This window comes from Sinocyclocheilus grahami, unplaced genomic scaffold (genome assembly GCF_001515645.1).
Source record: "Sinocyclocheilus grahami isolate Dianchi unplaced genomic scaffold, SAMN03320097.WGS_v1.1 scaffold36.1, whole genome shotgun sequence".
NCBI classification, from domain to species: Eukaryota; Metazoa; Chordata; class Actinopteri; order Cypriniformes; family Cyprinidae; genus Sinocyclocheilus; species Sinocyclocheilus grahami.
In genome coordinates, this window is record NW_015505215.1 from 2,615,290 (window position 1) to 2,631,103 (window position 15,814).

Below are 15,814 nucleotides of genomic sequence, written 5' to 3' on the forward strand. Positions count from 1 at the left end.
GATGGGACAAAATATGTGAAAATGTGCATTAAGACTAGAGCACCCTCACTAATTTCAGAAGCACCCTCAGTGATTATTTCTGGAACCTGGTTGATATGCTTTTATTGCATAACTATATACAAAAACAATACAAATGCACTAAATAAAATAATTTAATAAATGTATATTTACAATTTAAGCACTTAACTAAAATAAGTATTAAATAATAAAATAAATAACTAGAGAAGGCTGACTATAATCAGCTTGCTTCCATTTAGTGAGAAAAGCCTACTCTTCAACTGAATTAGAAAAAAAAGCTCCTCTGGTCATCAGTGATGCGGGGACAATGTTTGAGCGTACATGTATATCTGAGCGAGAGAGACAATTCATAAAAGAACCATGTATATTTAAAAGCAGACGTCCAGTTTTGTGTGAGTGAAGGAAATCTGCGTGCGAGTGGAGATTCGTGCTCGCGCATTACATGGATCGCGTAACATTATGCCATTATCTCGACATTTGTCATTAAGATCACGCTATAGAAATCGCCTAAAGTTAAGTATAAAGAAGAGAAAAAAGCGGCCCTAGGCAGCTGCCTACACATGCCAGGATCCGCCACTGCCAGATGCAGTTATAAATACTAAAAACAAATTTATTGCAAGACAACTGGTAGGGGAGGGGGCACCTGGGGTGGCCAGCCAAATTTCAGGGGGGGCCGGTGCCACCCCTGGCCACCACGTAGACCCGCCCCTGCTCTCAAGAAACAAAATCATATAACCAAAAATGATAAATAACATTTTAATCGCAAATTAAGTAAATATGTTTACTACAGTTAAATAAGTTCAAATTTAAAACTGTTGGATAGAGGAATTGTCCTCCTCTAATTGCTAAATTCTTTTTGTTTTACTTAAATGTGACACTTAAAGTCAGCATGAAATGAAAAATTCAGTCATATTTTCTAAATTAGATTTTGAGATTTTGTGAACAATTAAAATTTGTTGACCTTGTAATGTTTAATCAGAAAATCATAACTGGACCTTCAGAACAGACTTCTTGCCCTCTGCTTATTTTTTTTGGGATACACCGCTTGTTCCGTGTCGTCAAATCATGTCCCATAGCATCGTATCTTGTCATTACTTCCTGTTTTTGGTTCGTTTATAAGTATATGGCCCGTGTTGCATTCATGTTTCATTCCGCGCCAAAGTTCATTTGGAAGCGGACTGAGACCCATCTTTTTAGTGGTCACAGTCCGCTTGTTTGGTGCGCAGCAGGGTTCGGATGGCAGCGTTCACACTTACGAACCGCACTAACTGAGCAATCGCAACAGAGTTCGTTTTAATCTAAACAAACATGACAAGTGTGAACACACCCTAAAACTCTGGTGATTGGGATCATTGTGAGGGAGTGACAGTGGAGCCTGGTGACGGCGTGACACTTTTAGTATGTAAGCAATTTTAAAACACTGTAATTTATATGTGATGTCCTGAAAATTAACCATAGCAACAGTAGGCTGCTCAAACAATTGAAACAAATTTATTACAAGTGTGTATGTGTGGGCATAAAAAAGATCTAGAAAGTTACAAATCTCAAAGTCCACTCCAAAGGGAGATATTTCGTTTTTTAAAAATCCCTTTTCAAGAACTACAACGAATGGCTCGTTTGGACTACAGCATTGGTTTCAGGGCTTTGTGATATCACAAAGCGGCTCATTAGAATTAGAATCATTAAAAATAATTCCCGCCTACAGAAATTCGAATGGTTGGGGGGTGGGGAGGGGCGAGGTTGTGGTTAGAGCGCTTGGTTGAGTGAGTGCATCAGACGAGACGACGAAGAAGAAGTGCTGCTGCAGAGTTAGTGCATCAGAGAAAACAAAGAAGAAGAGCTGCTGTGCTGTAGCGAAAAATTTTCGGCATGTCTAGAACCATTCTTACAAGTACAACACGACGTAGCTGGGCGCCGCGGACAGATGCCGAACGGCGCCGCCGGTGTGCCTACACTCATAGAAAATAATGTATTTGAATTTTATAGATGTGGCGCGCCACAGCGCTTCTCGTCCGGTGCGCGACCGCCTGAAACGCTGTTTTTTTTCACCTCCAAAGATGTTTGGCTTCCGAAAGCGGATGATGTCAGGAAACAGTGTTGCAATTTATTTTTTAACTCGGTTCCTGAGCATTATAACCCCAATTTGCTATTGTGTGCTGCGCATTTTACTGAGGACAGCTTCCACAACACGAGGGAGTACAGTGCCTGCCGGATTCGCCAAAAAGTTTTTGTTGAAGGACGGAGCAAGGGGCGTGGCAGTACTGAAACACCGTCTAAGCTGTTCACCAATCACAACGCACTGGGACAGCTAACCAATCACAACACATTTTGTTTTTTGGAAGGCGGACCTTCATCAAAGCCGGAACTAATCGAGCCGTTTGTGCCAGGCTGGGGAGAAAGGTATTTTAATAATGTAAATTATGTGAAAAATAATGAGTTTTCCGAACCACCAAGCATGAGAGCATGTTCTAGTACACCCCCAAAACAAAATCAAGACTTTGTAAAAGAGCATAATAGGACCCCTTTAAAAGAAGTTCACTCCCATCTTGCTTGTTTTACCTATTCCACTGCCCGTGTCGCGTCGCATCTTTGTCAAAACAAAAGCGCTGTGTGAATGACGCCTAGCACTAAATTTATGGTCCTTCACAGAGCGCGTCACACGTGAGCGGTTAATCACGTGTGCCGACATGCGGTTGGATCGTTCTTTTCTCTTTACTGTTATCACCGGCATATTGTCAAAGTGTCTTATTTGGTAATATTTCTATTCAAAATCGTGATTCCTCAAATTCTAAAAAATAAAATCGTGGCAAAACAATACATTCAAATTAATCTATAAAATCGCACAGCCCTAGTATCTACATACTATATTGCCTAAGTTATCAAGTTTTTCATTATTCTGTGATAGCTGATCCTTCCTGCTAGTTTAATAAATTCCACAACCTGTCTATTTGATTACTCATTGACAAAGTCATACTTCTGAATAATATAGGTTTGTTATGGAATGTTGTTCTGATTCAGATTATCCCAGTATACTATACGGTAACGGTAATGTTGGATTGTCATTGCCTTGTGTGTGTGCACGTGCTTGTTCTTTTTTCTTCTTGTTTTATAGTTCAGATGAGCAGATTGCGAGACAGATTAACCCACTGTCCTGCATTGCTGGAGGATTTACCCATCAAATTCGATTATGTTTTAAAGCTAGTGGCAGCTACTCTGGTTTACAGCACCATTGACATGGAGTGTTTGTTTGTTGACAGTGTAGGTGGCCATTTTTTACTCCATGACCAACTATAAAGGAAAATGCTCTAATCCACATTGAAAACAGTAAGATTTATAGCTGTAGTTTGGTACATAGTAGTAACCTAAGCAGGCAAATATAATTTATAGGATCAGTTTGACTTTTTAAGGTAGTGAAGCCACTAAATATTGCTTTAAAAATGTAGATTATACAGGATTATTTTCAGACAGGGCCCATTCCGAAACGTTTTAATAAGTTTCACAGCCAGTCCAGGGCTATTTTTCAGTTTGTGTCTTTGAACAGGTCTAATCTCTGCTGGCTTTGACATCCAGCCAGACTTTCTCAGAAAACGCCTTCTCTTCTCCTTTCTCATCAGTGTTCTGGTCGCCTATTGGTGTAGATCACATCAGACAATGCAGGCAAGGCTTCCAGAGTTCAATGAACTCTTGTTTAGCAGCTGCAGTGTGGCTCGCTGTACACCTCTCTCTCTTTCTCTTTCTCCCCAGGCTCATTCAGCATGTTCTTTGCGTCTTGCTTGGGGTTGTTATTCATTGTGGAAGAGATTATCCCATCTTTTCCTCCCTCCCTCCTGCCAGCTTTTTTTGCTCCAGTCATTCATTCAAAGACCCACTCTTCAGCTGACCCACTTCCACCCTAATGAGAGCATGTGATTGAGTCATCTTAATTACATTACTGTCAGCCCAGAACTACAGGCAAAAGTGATTAAAGTATATTATGATTGGAAAATTAAACACTTCATGAGTTTTCACGCAATTGGTAGCCAAATGTTTTGGGACATTAAAATGTTTTGGAGGGGAATATATATATATAGTCAGTATTATATCAGTTACTGGCTGATATTGGAATTTTTTAAAGTTTTATATTAGATATTTGTAACCAGTGTTAATTTCTTTGACACATAATTTTTGTCAACAACATTTTTTAACCGATGAAAATGAGACGATAACAAAATAAAAACTCATTTTGAATGACAAAAATTAGTGGTCGGCCGACTTCTACTCGACTTTCATCACATAAAAGTCGACTTTAAAAAATCAGAAGTCGTTCAACCCCTACTTTAATGTAGCTTGCGCAAACAGTTGTACACAGAAGCAGCTCCGGGAGCATGACGTACGAGGTCAGCGTTGCGCATGCGCTGGTGAGTCTCGTGAAAACTAACGTTTGTTAACAGGATCAAAGGAAGCAAAGTTTCCTTACTTTAGCAAAGGAAAACCAGTCTCCTCTTGGCTTATATCGAAATCCTCTGACATTCTTCTTTACAAATACTAATTTTGAACTTCTAATTAGTGACCGTTGTTTTGTTTTGATCTCTCCACTGCGCTTCCGCGTTCGTCACTTCGACACACTTTTTTTATGGATGAGCGCTTTTTATTTCACTTCTTTTGGACTGAAGCACTGCAACACCCGCTGACTGCAATGATAGAGCTTGGAATAGCCAGGACAATTTTTAATATAACTCTGACTAAATTCGTCTGAAAGAAGAAAGTCATATACACCTAGGATGCCTCGGGGGTGAGTAAAACACAGCCTAATTAAAATTTTTGGGTGAACTAACCCTTTAACACTAAATGTTCGTAGATCAGGAAGGAGGAGGCGGGAACTGGCCAACATTTAAACATAAAACTTTAATAAACAAATGAACAAACACAAAACGAAAGTAAAAGCGGCAACCCCCTCAAAGACGACTGCCGCATAAAACAACAGCATAAAATCCAGGCCTGGGGCCTCATGTATAAAACTTTATGTAGATTTCATCCTAAATGTGTGCGTTTTCAAAAGTTTTCAGATTTATAAATCCATGCTGTGACGAGAGGGACGGGGCCGAGAGCCGTGGGAATGGAGCGAGGCCGGTGGAGTAATTGCTAATGCGCAACACCTGCGCCACTCACCGGTCTCGAGTCCCACGGAGGAGCTCCGGAAGGATAAAAGGAGGAGTGATGACAGTGTTGGACGAGAGAGGACCAGGCCTGGATTTTATTTTGTGTTTTGGTTCTGTTTGTGCGCGACAGTCGTTTGCGAGGGGCTGTCGCACTGTTTTGTGTTTATTTTATTATTAAAGTTTTGTTTAAATGTTCGCCGGTTCCTGCCTCCTTCTTCCCATGACTACGAATTGTGTTACACATGTGTATGCCAGAACCTGCGCAAAATTCCCTTTGTAATTCCCAGTCAGCGGAAGATTGTGCGTACATAAATCTCCACCCCATCTCCTCCCCGAAATAGCCATTTATGGAGCTTACAACGTCTAGTATATATAACATATAATTTCCTTGCATATTCCCATCCAAGTGACACCATGTTTAACGCAGTTAAGGGAAGGAATACTTTAGGAAAATAAGAGATACGGACTATAAATGCGTTTTGAGACATCACTATTCTAATTTATGCAATTTGCCTAAAAGGTAAACATATATTTTAGAATGTTTATAGCCTATATTTTTATGGAAATAGATAGGCCTTATTTTTTGCAGTGTAAATAGCTGCCTGACTCACCGCGTCAATAACAAAACATTTTGGGGAAAAAACGCACATATCTGTTTCCTTCAAAAAAAACTTTTAAGTATGGTGTTTGTCACAATATTGGGAAGAGCACGAAAGGGCTCATTAGGCTACTGTCTGTGCACGACGCCTGTGAACAGAGGCTCTACTGTCATTGGACCAATGGACTGTTTGATCAACGAGCGCATCCTTATGTCTGTCGTTACCGTCTATGTTCCAAAGCCATCAAACAAAGTCAAGTTCCCAAAATGGATCCTTATTATTCGCACAAAAAGTATTTTCTCAGAACATGAGTTTTGCTATTTAGAACACGGAAGCGGAATTGTCATGCGCCTAGCAATCCTCACTGTGATTAAAACATTAAATCGCATACCACAGGAAAATAGTTCGGAAGCAGCACAGCCACTGCAAATATTTCTGTTAAAATCCATATAAAAATGTTGTAATTTCTGGATAATAATTTCATGAAATTTCTTAATCCCTTTCTCTACCCATGACGCACAAAAGATTGTAGAAAAACATCAAGAATACAGCCTCAGTGCATTCTACCAATGGACTAAACGGTCCCACTGGGGCTTCTGTAATGCCCTTGTGAGCTGCTGATGGGGTGTTTTGAAGAAGTGCAGTCACAGAGGAAATAAGAAAAACCCATTATAATAGAGACAACAGTAAACTCTTTTTGACCACAGAGAAGATAAAAAATGTCAGAGCCTTTAAACTTCGTCTCTCTTTTTTTTTTTTTTTTTTTTTTTTTTTTTTTACAATTTATGAACTTCCTCCTTCTCACCATGTGTTTATATGCCACAACCAAATGTTAGTTAGAAAGATAAACATATGTAAGTTTCAGATAGTTTCTCATCCATTTGTTGGGAGTGAGATTCTTCTTGATGCACTGAACATGTGCAGATCTCTCGTGTGGTTTTCAAAGGGTACATTCTGCACCCTTAATAATTGGCACAAGCTTTTTTTCCACAGCTCGTCTTCCAAAAATATATCGCTTTGCAGGAGCACAGGCACCGTTTAGTTTGGCTGTGACTACCACCCTTCCAGTTTACCTCTGAACTGGACAGCTGCAATATATTGTATGCTTCATCAGCCCCTCTTTGTATTTCAGCGTGTTTTCCACAGACGGGAGGCCGTAGCCCTTTAACATGACACCGGAGAGTAGACGCTCTCATCCATGGGTCAGCAAGTCAGCAGATAAAAACAAGATTATGTAGCCACAGGTCACCCAGGACATAGTTCAGGTTAGTTCAGCTGACGGTGTCTTGTGTGCTTTGAGCATTTGTCAAGCCTGTCAGTTTTCTTTATCCCAGGGCGGTGAAGATCAGGAAAGTAGACTGAGCCGTGATGCACTAAACTGCAATCAAGCTCTGCTTGCTTCGTTGCTGTTCTTCCTGAAATTTTTGTCAGAATGATCAGCTCACCTGAAACCACCGCAGCAGGTTTGGCGAACCTTATTTGTTTGCTGTGATTGGGTGGAACGCATCATCTGACATTCCTGTTATTCAGCTGCAGCTGAGCTGGAGGTGCCGTGTTGAATAGAAGGCACAGCGGTTTCACATTCTGGCATTCTGTGGAATATTTTGCCGGCTGCAGTGATTTATTGTGAAAAGCTGTAATCAGAGCTTGTCCGTGTTTTGACCTACAGCACAGAGCACAATGGACTGCCTCTTATTCTCTGTTTTTCTTTCCCTCTTTCCACAGTTTTGTTGTTGATGCGTGGTTTGAAGAGAGGCGATGGATGTCCGCATGGTTCTGGGGAGTCCAGATAACATTCTCCTGGCCAATAATCCTGACACAGGAAGTGGTTGTTTGAAGCATCCCTGTGAGGACCAGGTAAGCATGGAGAAACTAGGGCCATACCAAGGAAAGCATCACTGTTATTGCTTATATATAGGCTTAGAGATTTGAACAAACTCTTAACCTTAAGTATTAAGGTTGTATTTGTCCTGTGCTGTTGGTGCTACAGACTTGATACCTCGAATAATGAGGCCTGTTGAGGGTAGTTTTTTATCTTGTGATCATATTTAAGTTTATAACCTAATTAACAGTAAAACAAGCCAAAACCCCATAGATTTGCAGTAAAGGAGGGATTACATCAAGGGATTAAAATATTATTGAGACTTAAAGGGGTCAGGTCTATTTTGACTTGGGCCAGTAAGCAACCACACAGAACACCCTAGCAACCACTTAGCAATTCCCTGGAAACCACCCGCAACCGTCACATTTGTAACATCACAATTCCAGAGACCAAGATGGATTAAAATGGTTTAAAAATAAGGTAAAACAGCTAAAACCCAGTTTCTTTCTTTCTTTCTTTCCTTTTTTTCTTCATATTTATTTACTTTCTTACCTCAACAACTGTCATTTTTATTTGTTTCCCACAGTCTTGGAAAACCTGGATAAATGAGGAAATAAAAAAAAAAGTAATTTCTGGAATTCTGAAATTGTTATTATTATTCTGAAATTATTATTATTATATAAAATATTTAATTTATTTTTCAGTGTATTACCACTCTGTTGAATAAAATAATGTTTGAAAACAAGCAGGTTTGTCATCACAGCAGAAGAACCAGAAATGTCCGTTGAAAAAACAATGAAAGACACCGTTTTACAGCTTTTATTTATATAGGTTAATATTTATTTTTAACATTTCAAGTTGTTTAAATTAACAAAGAACAATAGTATATTTAAAAAATAGCATTACCCTAGATTAATACATTCTGTAAAAAAATTGCTAATTGTTAGTTCATGATACCTAATACATAACTAATGTCAGTAAATGGAACGTTTTTGGAAGGCTAGGTTAATACAAGTTATCTTGTTGAATAAACATTGTATTTCTCATGTAGGACAGAAGCTCCAGCCCGTCTGTCCTTCGTTCTGTGACCACTACAGGGAAGGAGGGTCTGCTGAACAGGAAGAGACCATTTGTTGGAAGATGCTGTCACTCATGCACACCCCTGAGTCAGGTTAGTTTGTTGAAGCTTTTGGCATATTGACCGAATACACATGTGTTTCTTAAGAAACATCTGTAGTTTGACTCTTACTACAATTATGTGTTCCAGGAGAGGCTGTTCAACCCCAGCATCCCTTCACTAGGGCTCCGTAATGTGATTTACATCAATGAAACGCACACAAGGTAAACATCAACCTCTGTTGGCCATGGAACTTAAGGGTCTGAATAGATCACCAATTCTCTCATGATTTATCATGAGAATACTCACTGCACATTGCTTGGTTATGCACCTTGCTGTAAAGTATAATTCATTAACATAGTTTAGTTTGTGATACACCATTAATACCATAGTTGGTCAGATGTAGTTTCCCCGCCGTGTGTTTACATTCAAGTGTCAAATGGAAGGTTGGAGGTTTCTGTGAGGAGTGGAAAGTCAGGAAATAAATTATTAACACTGTTTGTCAGGGGGTATTATGTACCTAGATCTCATGACAAGGACCAGAGGTGGTCTGAGCTGGTACAGCCAATCAGGGGAGGAAGTGAACAGTGCGTAATACAGTACAAAAATTTGATATTGCCTTTTATTGATATTAAATGAATGATTCTACCAAATGGCTGCAAAAATTACACAAAAAAAGCTCCAAAGAGAACTCCTGAAAAAGAATCATTGAGTCACCCCACTCAGTCTGATGCATGAACGAGTCATTCAGATGATTTCTGAACAGCTGGTTCAGTGAGAAAAAAACAGTTGCAAAGAATGATTCATTCACAAATGATTCTGATCCAGTTCTCGAGTTCAACTCACTGACTGTTTGATTTTTCAGAATTTCATGATTCCATCTTATTTCATGTTCCACAGAAGGAGCAGCATGAGAATGAGTAAATAATGACAGAAAATCTTAATTTTTGGGTGAAATATTACTTTAAAGGAGACCTATTATGCAAAATTCACTTTTACATGGTGATTGGACATAAATGTGTTGGTGGTGTTTGTACACAGCCACCCTATAATAATAAAAATCCACCCACTCCTTTTTTTTAATCCCCATAAATCATAAGCAGCAAGCCTGTTTGCAGAATGTGTACAAAGTGACATCACATTGTACAGGCCCCACCCTTGACTGTTGACGGACACTGCTGTATTAGCATAGACCCACCCTGAGTGAGGGCCTCCATGTTTATCTAGTCACTAGAGCATTTAACATCATTAGCATTCAAGTAAGAAATTAATTCTTATAATGCCACTCAAGTTATTCAGTCAGTGAGAGATTTTATGTTTTTGTTGTTTGATTCAAATGAACAGCATAGACAGCAGTAGGTATACGCTGCTGTCAGACAGATCTAATATAGGCTACACATGCGATTTCTTTGCCAGCTGTTTACGTTCACAGATAAATCTGACTGTATTTACGTAAACGTTGTGTTTTTGACATAACCTTGTGTGTATTTAACAGTTTAAGCGCAATAAGACACAAAAGAGATCATAGTCTAGTACTTGCACGGTACGTTGCGCTGTCTGACAGCCAGCTTTCTGTGTGTGCGCTTTGGATGTGTGAGCTCAGAAAACCATAGCTGTGTCCGACTCGTTCACTCATTCACTAATCCCTATATGGTGTATGGCAGTTGAGTGCAATACATCAGAAAGGAGTGCATGAAATGAAGTGAACGAATTCAGACACTGACGTATATACTGCGTGTCAAAGAGCTGGAGCTGTAGCAGAAACTAATATGTTATAAATAATATTAATAACAATAACACTCACAATGACTTTATATTGTAATTATACATACTTCCGTGCCAGCTTTGTGTTTTCATTGTTAGGCCTAATTTGTTTTGTAATGCTTAATATGTTTATAATCATTAAATACTATTTAAAAACTGGTAACAAAAATAAGCATATTACACATCCACTTATAACATATACATTTTATGTATTTATTATTCTTAATATCTTGAAACTCTCCCGAGCAGCGTTTTGCGCTCCAGTAAGATGACAATGGTCATAGAGCGCTCCTATTAATTTTACATTGATGAATATGCTACATACTGGGGATTAACAAATATATATTTTTAAATCATCCACCAAATTATCATCACATCTCTGTCGTCTCTTGTAAGTTAAAAACAACGCAAACCGTAATTTAGTTAAACCAAATGCCTAAATAATATATTTTAATATTTATAATAGATGAAATAAACATTAAAGCAGAAATAGGAAAGATGTAAACTGCATCTCTCATTCAAACTCGCTTGCTCCCGCTATCTTTTCCAGCTCGTCAGTCCTCTCCGCATTGGATTATGAGAAATAGTGCTTCAGCGAGTGTACATCAATTGTACGCTCGAAATCAGAGAGGATTGTGGGTAAAAAGTAGTGAACGAATGTAGGGAATGAACTCGTTCACTCAGAATTCGGACAGCACTACAAAATGGCCGACACCCGATATAGTGCACTATATAGGGGATAGGGAGCGGTTTTGGGCACAGCTCATACGTAAGATCTTTAAACTTACATGGCTTTAAAACGCAAATAATAAACTTTCATGATATCCTGCAGTGTCACGTGAGCGTGATAGACAGGATAATCAAGATCAAACAGATGTTTAGTTTTGGCAGAGTATGCGAGGCACAAGCTGTAAAGGCTCTTCTGGAAAAGGAGGCGGGGAGCAGCAGTTTATTTGACAAATGCACAAAAACACCTTGTTTTAGCCTCTGGTAAAAAAAAAAAATCATTTTCAGCATGGAACAATAAATGATATGTTGGGTATTTTGAGCTGAAACGTCACAAATACATTCTAGGGACACCTGAGAGTTATGTTACATCTTGTAAAAAGGGGCATAATAGGTCCCCTTTAAGAACCATTTCAGTGAAACAGTCCGCTACTGTAGATTCTTTGTCATTAATACTCATTATACTTTCCATGCTCAAATATTTTGTATTTTGTATAATGCAGACACAGAGGTTGGCTTGCTCGGAGGCTGAGTTATGTGCTTTTTGTCTTGGAGAGAGATGTCCGGAAGGACATGTTTGCTCGCAATGTGGTGGAGAACGTGCTCAACAGCAGCAGGTACCAAGTGTTTATAAAAGCAAGGAACAAGTGCAATGTAAAGCTCTGTTTCTAAGCAGCAGGAATGCATCATAGCATCCAGATTGACTGTGAGTGTTATTGCTGTAGGCTGGAAAGTGCTATCGTGGAGGTAGCATCCGAAGGTGCTAGCACAGATGCAGAGTCTGGAGTGGATTCCAAAGCTGTCAGTAAAGTTAGACGGAAGGCCAGAGGATTCCTGCAGGAAATGGTTGCCAACATCTCACCTGCCTTCATCAGGTACAGTTTTCACATCATGCTCCATGAGCAAAGCTACAATTTTTTTTTAAAAGGAAAACTACAACCAATGAATCTAAATGCAAATTTACTTTTTTAAAAAGGTTTTATTTATGGAATAACTATCAATTCTATTATTATTTTAATATAATATTGTTTAAAATTTTGGGGGTAGTAAAGTTCTTTTTAATGTTTTTAAAAGAAGTCACATATGCCCACCAAGGCTGCATTTATTTTTATAAAAAAATGAAGTAAAACAGTAATATTGTGAAATATTATTACAACTTAAAATAATCATTTTATATTTTATTTTAAAATGTAATTTATTTATGTCATGGCAAAGCTGAATTTTAAAAATAAAATGTCGGCGGCCATTACTCCAGTTGTCAGTGTCACTTGGTCGTTCAGAAATCATTTTAATATGCTATGTTGAACAGCTGTGCTGCTTAATATTTTTGTGGAAACCATGATTTTTTTTTTTCAGGATTCTTTTGAAAGTTTAAAAGAACAGCATTTATTTGAAAATGGAAATCTTTTGTAACAATGTAAAAAAAAAATTACTGTCACTTTTGATCACTTTAATGTATCTTTACTGAATCAAAGCATGCATTTAAAATACTAAATCAAAATTCTTTAAAATTACTTCAAATAGTATCGATTTTTATATTTTTAAGGGAAAACATCATTTTGGGTTTGTAATTTATTGATTCGAAATAAATCCTAGATCTTCTCTCTTTTTTATTTTGTATGTCTCTTTTAGAATAACAGGATGGGTGTTGTTGAAATTGTTTAATGGATTCTTCTGGAGTATTCAGATCCATAAAGGTCAGCTGGAGATGGTAAAGAAAGCAGCATCTGAGGTCAGACATTTACATGGCCTTTTCCTGCCCAGCATGGGTATTTATTCTTATCTGCACTACCACACATAATGTAACTACTCCCAAAACAGCCACAGATCAATCCATCAGTTGACAAACTCACTTATTACAAGAAGATATACAGATAAACAGTTCATTAACAAACAATATCTGTCCACCACCTTTTTATGTATATTTAATGTAATAAATGGGTGGACTGGATATGTGACCCAGGACCACAAAACCAGTCAAAAGGGTCAATTTTTCGATATTGACATTTTTACATAATCTGAAAGCGGAATAAATAAGCTTTCCATTGATGTATGGTTTGTTAGGATAGGACAATATTTGGCCGAGATACAACTATTTGAAAATCTGGAATCTGAGGGTGCAAAAAAATCTAAATATTGAGAAAATCGCCTTTAAAATTGTCCAAATGAATGAGTTCTTAGCAATGCATATTACTAATCCAAAATTAAGTTTTAATATATTTACAGTAGGAAATTTACAAAATATCTTCATGGAACATGATCTTTACTTAATATCCTAATGATTTTTGGCATAAAATAAAAATCGATAATTTTGACCCATACAATGTATTTTTGGCTATTGCTACAAATATACCCGTACTACTTATGACTGGTTTTGTGGTCCAGGGTCACATATGTGTAGATTTATATAGATATCTTAAAGTATAACAAACATTTTACTGTGTGTCTTCTAGTACAATGTTCCCCTGGTCTTCCTTCCTGTTCACAAGTCCCACATAGACTACCTGCTCATCACCTTCATCCTGTTTTGTCACAACATCAAAGCCCCTCACATCGCAGCTGGCAACAACCTCAACATCCCTATCTTAAGGTACAATGTTATGATGACCTTGTTGTTGTGTGTGTGCATGTGTTTTTTAAGATACATAGTATTTCAACAATAGACAGTCAAATATGACAATGATATGTCAATATGATATATGTATGTATGCATTGTACTCCCTCAGCACACTAATTCGGAAACTTGGAGGATTTTTCATTCGTCGTAAACTGGATGAGACTTCAGACGGAAAGAAGGATGTGTTATACAGATCACTGTTACATGCAGTAAGTCCACAGAGATATCAGATCCACTTATGAGTATAGTGGTGTTACGTCATAGGTTTCAAAGCAGATTTACAGAAAATGTAATGTCTTAAATACCTCAGTGAAAATGTGGCAAGGAAACTACCAAAGATTTTAGCCAGTGAAGGGGAAAAAACCTTCAGAGGAACCAAACTCGGCATGGGGAACCCATTCTCCTCTGCCATCCTCCTCCACTATAAATGCACATTCATTACTGTTCAAAATTTTTTGAGTCGGAACGATTATTTTTTTTTTCTCTCAGGTCAGTAATACTTTTTAGCAAGGATGCATTAAGTGTGAAGAAAAAAAAAAAACTTACTAACCCAAAACTTTTGAACAGTGACTTTTCAGATAAAAGGGCTACTGATTTAATATGTCTTTCATATACAGCATTTAGTACCATTTACTGAATATAAACCTCTGGTACTCTCTCTCTATTTCAGTCCAAATGATTTGGACTCTCAGTTTGGTTACTTTGAAAAAGCAGTTGTCTGCATGTGGCTATGTGTGTGGTAGTATATTATCTTGTGAGCTACAGGAAACTGGAGCAGCTGTAATATGGTCTGCTCTAGTGCTTTAGTTAAAATGACATAAGTAACGCGAGTTACGTAATCAGATTACTTTTTTCAAGTAACTAGTAAAGTAACGCATTACTTTTTAATTTACAAGAGAATATTTTGAGTTACTTTTTCAAATCCCATTCTATTAACTAATGTCTTTGCTTCTGACCTTCGATGATCCAGTTCAACCATACTAATAAGCAAAAATTACTCTAGACAAACATTTGTGTGTCTTTTTTTTACTGAAGTGTGTTGAAATGTCTTCTTCTGCATTCTACTGTACAGACGTAAATTTACTTTCCCTTCAGCCTGAGGCTTATTCATTTCACTTTTGGTGTGAAAAGGCTTTTATATTTGCCAAAAATAGAACTTTTTTATTTTAAAAACAAACAAACAAGCCCTGTCCAGATTTAAGAAGTAACACAAAAGTAACGTAATGCATTACTCTCCATAAAAAGTAACTAACTAACGTAATTAGTTACTTTTTTATGGAGTAACGCAATATTGTAATGCATTACTTTTAAAAGTAACTTTCCCCAACACTGGTGATTGTCATTGCAGCGACAGTAGAGAGGCTTGTGATTAGAGGTGTCTGTCACAGGAAGCTGATGGATTACTCCTGCATTATTCATGCCGTTTCCTGTTGAGCACCACATTACCACAATGGGCTGCTTTAATTAGAGGGAATTTGCAAAGGAAGGGTCATGGATCTTAAGGATTGTAATATTCGTTGTGGGTTATTTTTCTGTTTTCCTCTCAATTTCAGTACACAGAAGAATTGTTGCGGCAGCAGCAGTTTCTGGAGGTGTATTTAGAGGGCACGCGCTCTCGCAGCGGGAAGCCATCTCCAGCACATGCGGGCATGCTCTCAATCGTGGTTGACACACTCTGTGCCAACAGCATCCCCGATGTTCTGATCGTGCCTGTAGGCATCTCATATGACCGCATTATAGAAGGAAACTACAACAGCGAGCAGCTGGTATGTCTAACTGTGGTGATATTCAACAAAAAGCCGATATTAAGTCCACTCATAATGGTATTCAAAGTTTCTCGAATCAAAAACAGACTCTTCAACCCATACAATATTATACATAATAATAATAATGGTAATAATTAGGGATGCACCGATATGAAAATTTTGGCCGATACCGATATGGTGGCCGATATATCGTGCATCCCTAGTAATAATAGTTGTTGTTATTATTACTAATGTTATTGTATTATAA

The 15,814-nt window shown here is 38.0% G+C and overlaps 1 protein-coding gene across 4 annotated transcripts in view; it reads left to right on the plus strand.

Annotated features, from left to right (window-relative positions):
- The window catches only part of LOC107581571 (glycerol-3-phosphate acyltransferase 1, mitochondrial-like), a 35,796-nt gene that overhangs the window by 8,600 nt on the left and 11,382 nt on the right, over nucleotides 1-15,814 (plus strand). For 2 of the 4 annotated variants that reach the window (XM_016267177.1, XM_016267181.1), the window contains exons 2-10: nucleotides 7,481-7,612; nucleotides 8,629-8,748; nucleotides 8,845-8,918; nucleotides 11,688-11,801; nucleotides 11,910-12,059; nucleotides 12,817-12,916; nucleotides 13,638-13,774; nucleotides 13,911-14,010; nucleotides 15,355-15,567. In XM_016267177.1, the coding sequence (XP_016122663.1) occupies nucleotides 7,514-7,612; nucleotides 8,629-8,748; nucleotides 8,845-8,918; nucleotides 11,688-11,801; nucleotides 11,910-12,059; nucleotides 12,817-12,916; nucleotides 13,638-13,774; nucleotides 13,911-14,010; nucleotides 15,355-15,567 (1,107 nt within the window). In that variant the 5' untranslated portion in view covers nucleotides 7,481-7,513. Of the gene's footprint in view, nucleotides 1-6,887; nucleotides 7,021-7,068; nucleotides 7,219-7,480; nucleotides 7,613-8,628; nucleotides 8,749-8,844; nucleotides 8,919-11,687; nucleotides 11,802-11,909; nucleotides 12,060-12,816; nucleotides 12,917-13,637; nucleotides 13,775-13,910; nucleotides 14,011-15,354; nucleotides 15,568-15,814 lie in introns of those variants that run through there. The other 2 variants (XM_016267179.1, XM_016267180.1) reach the window with 2 other exon arrangements.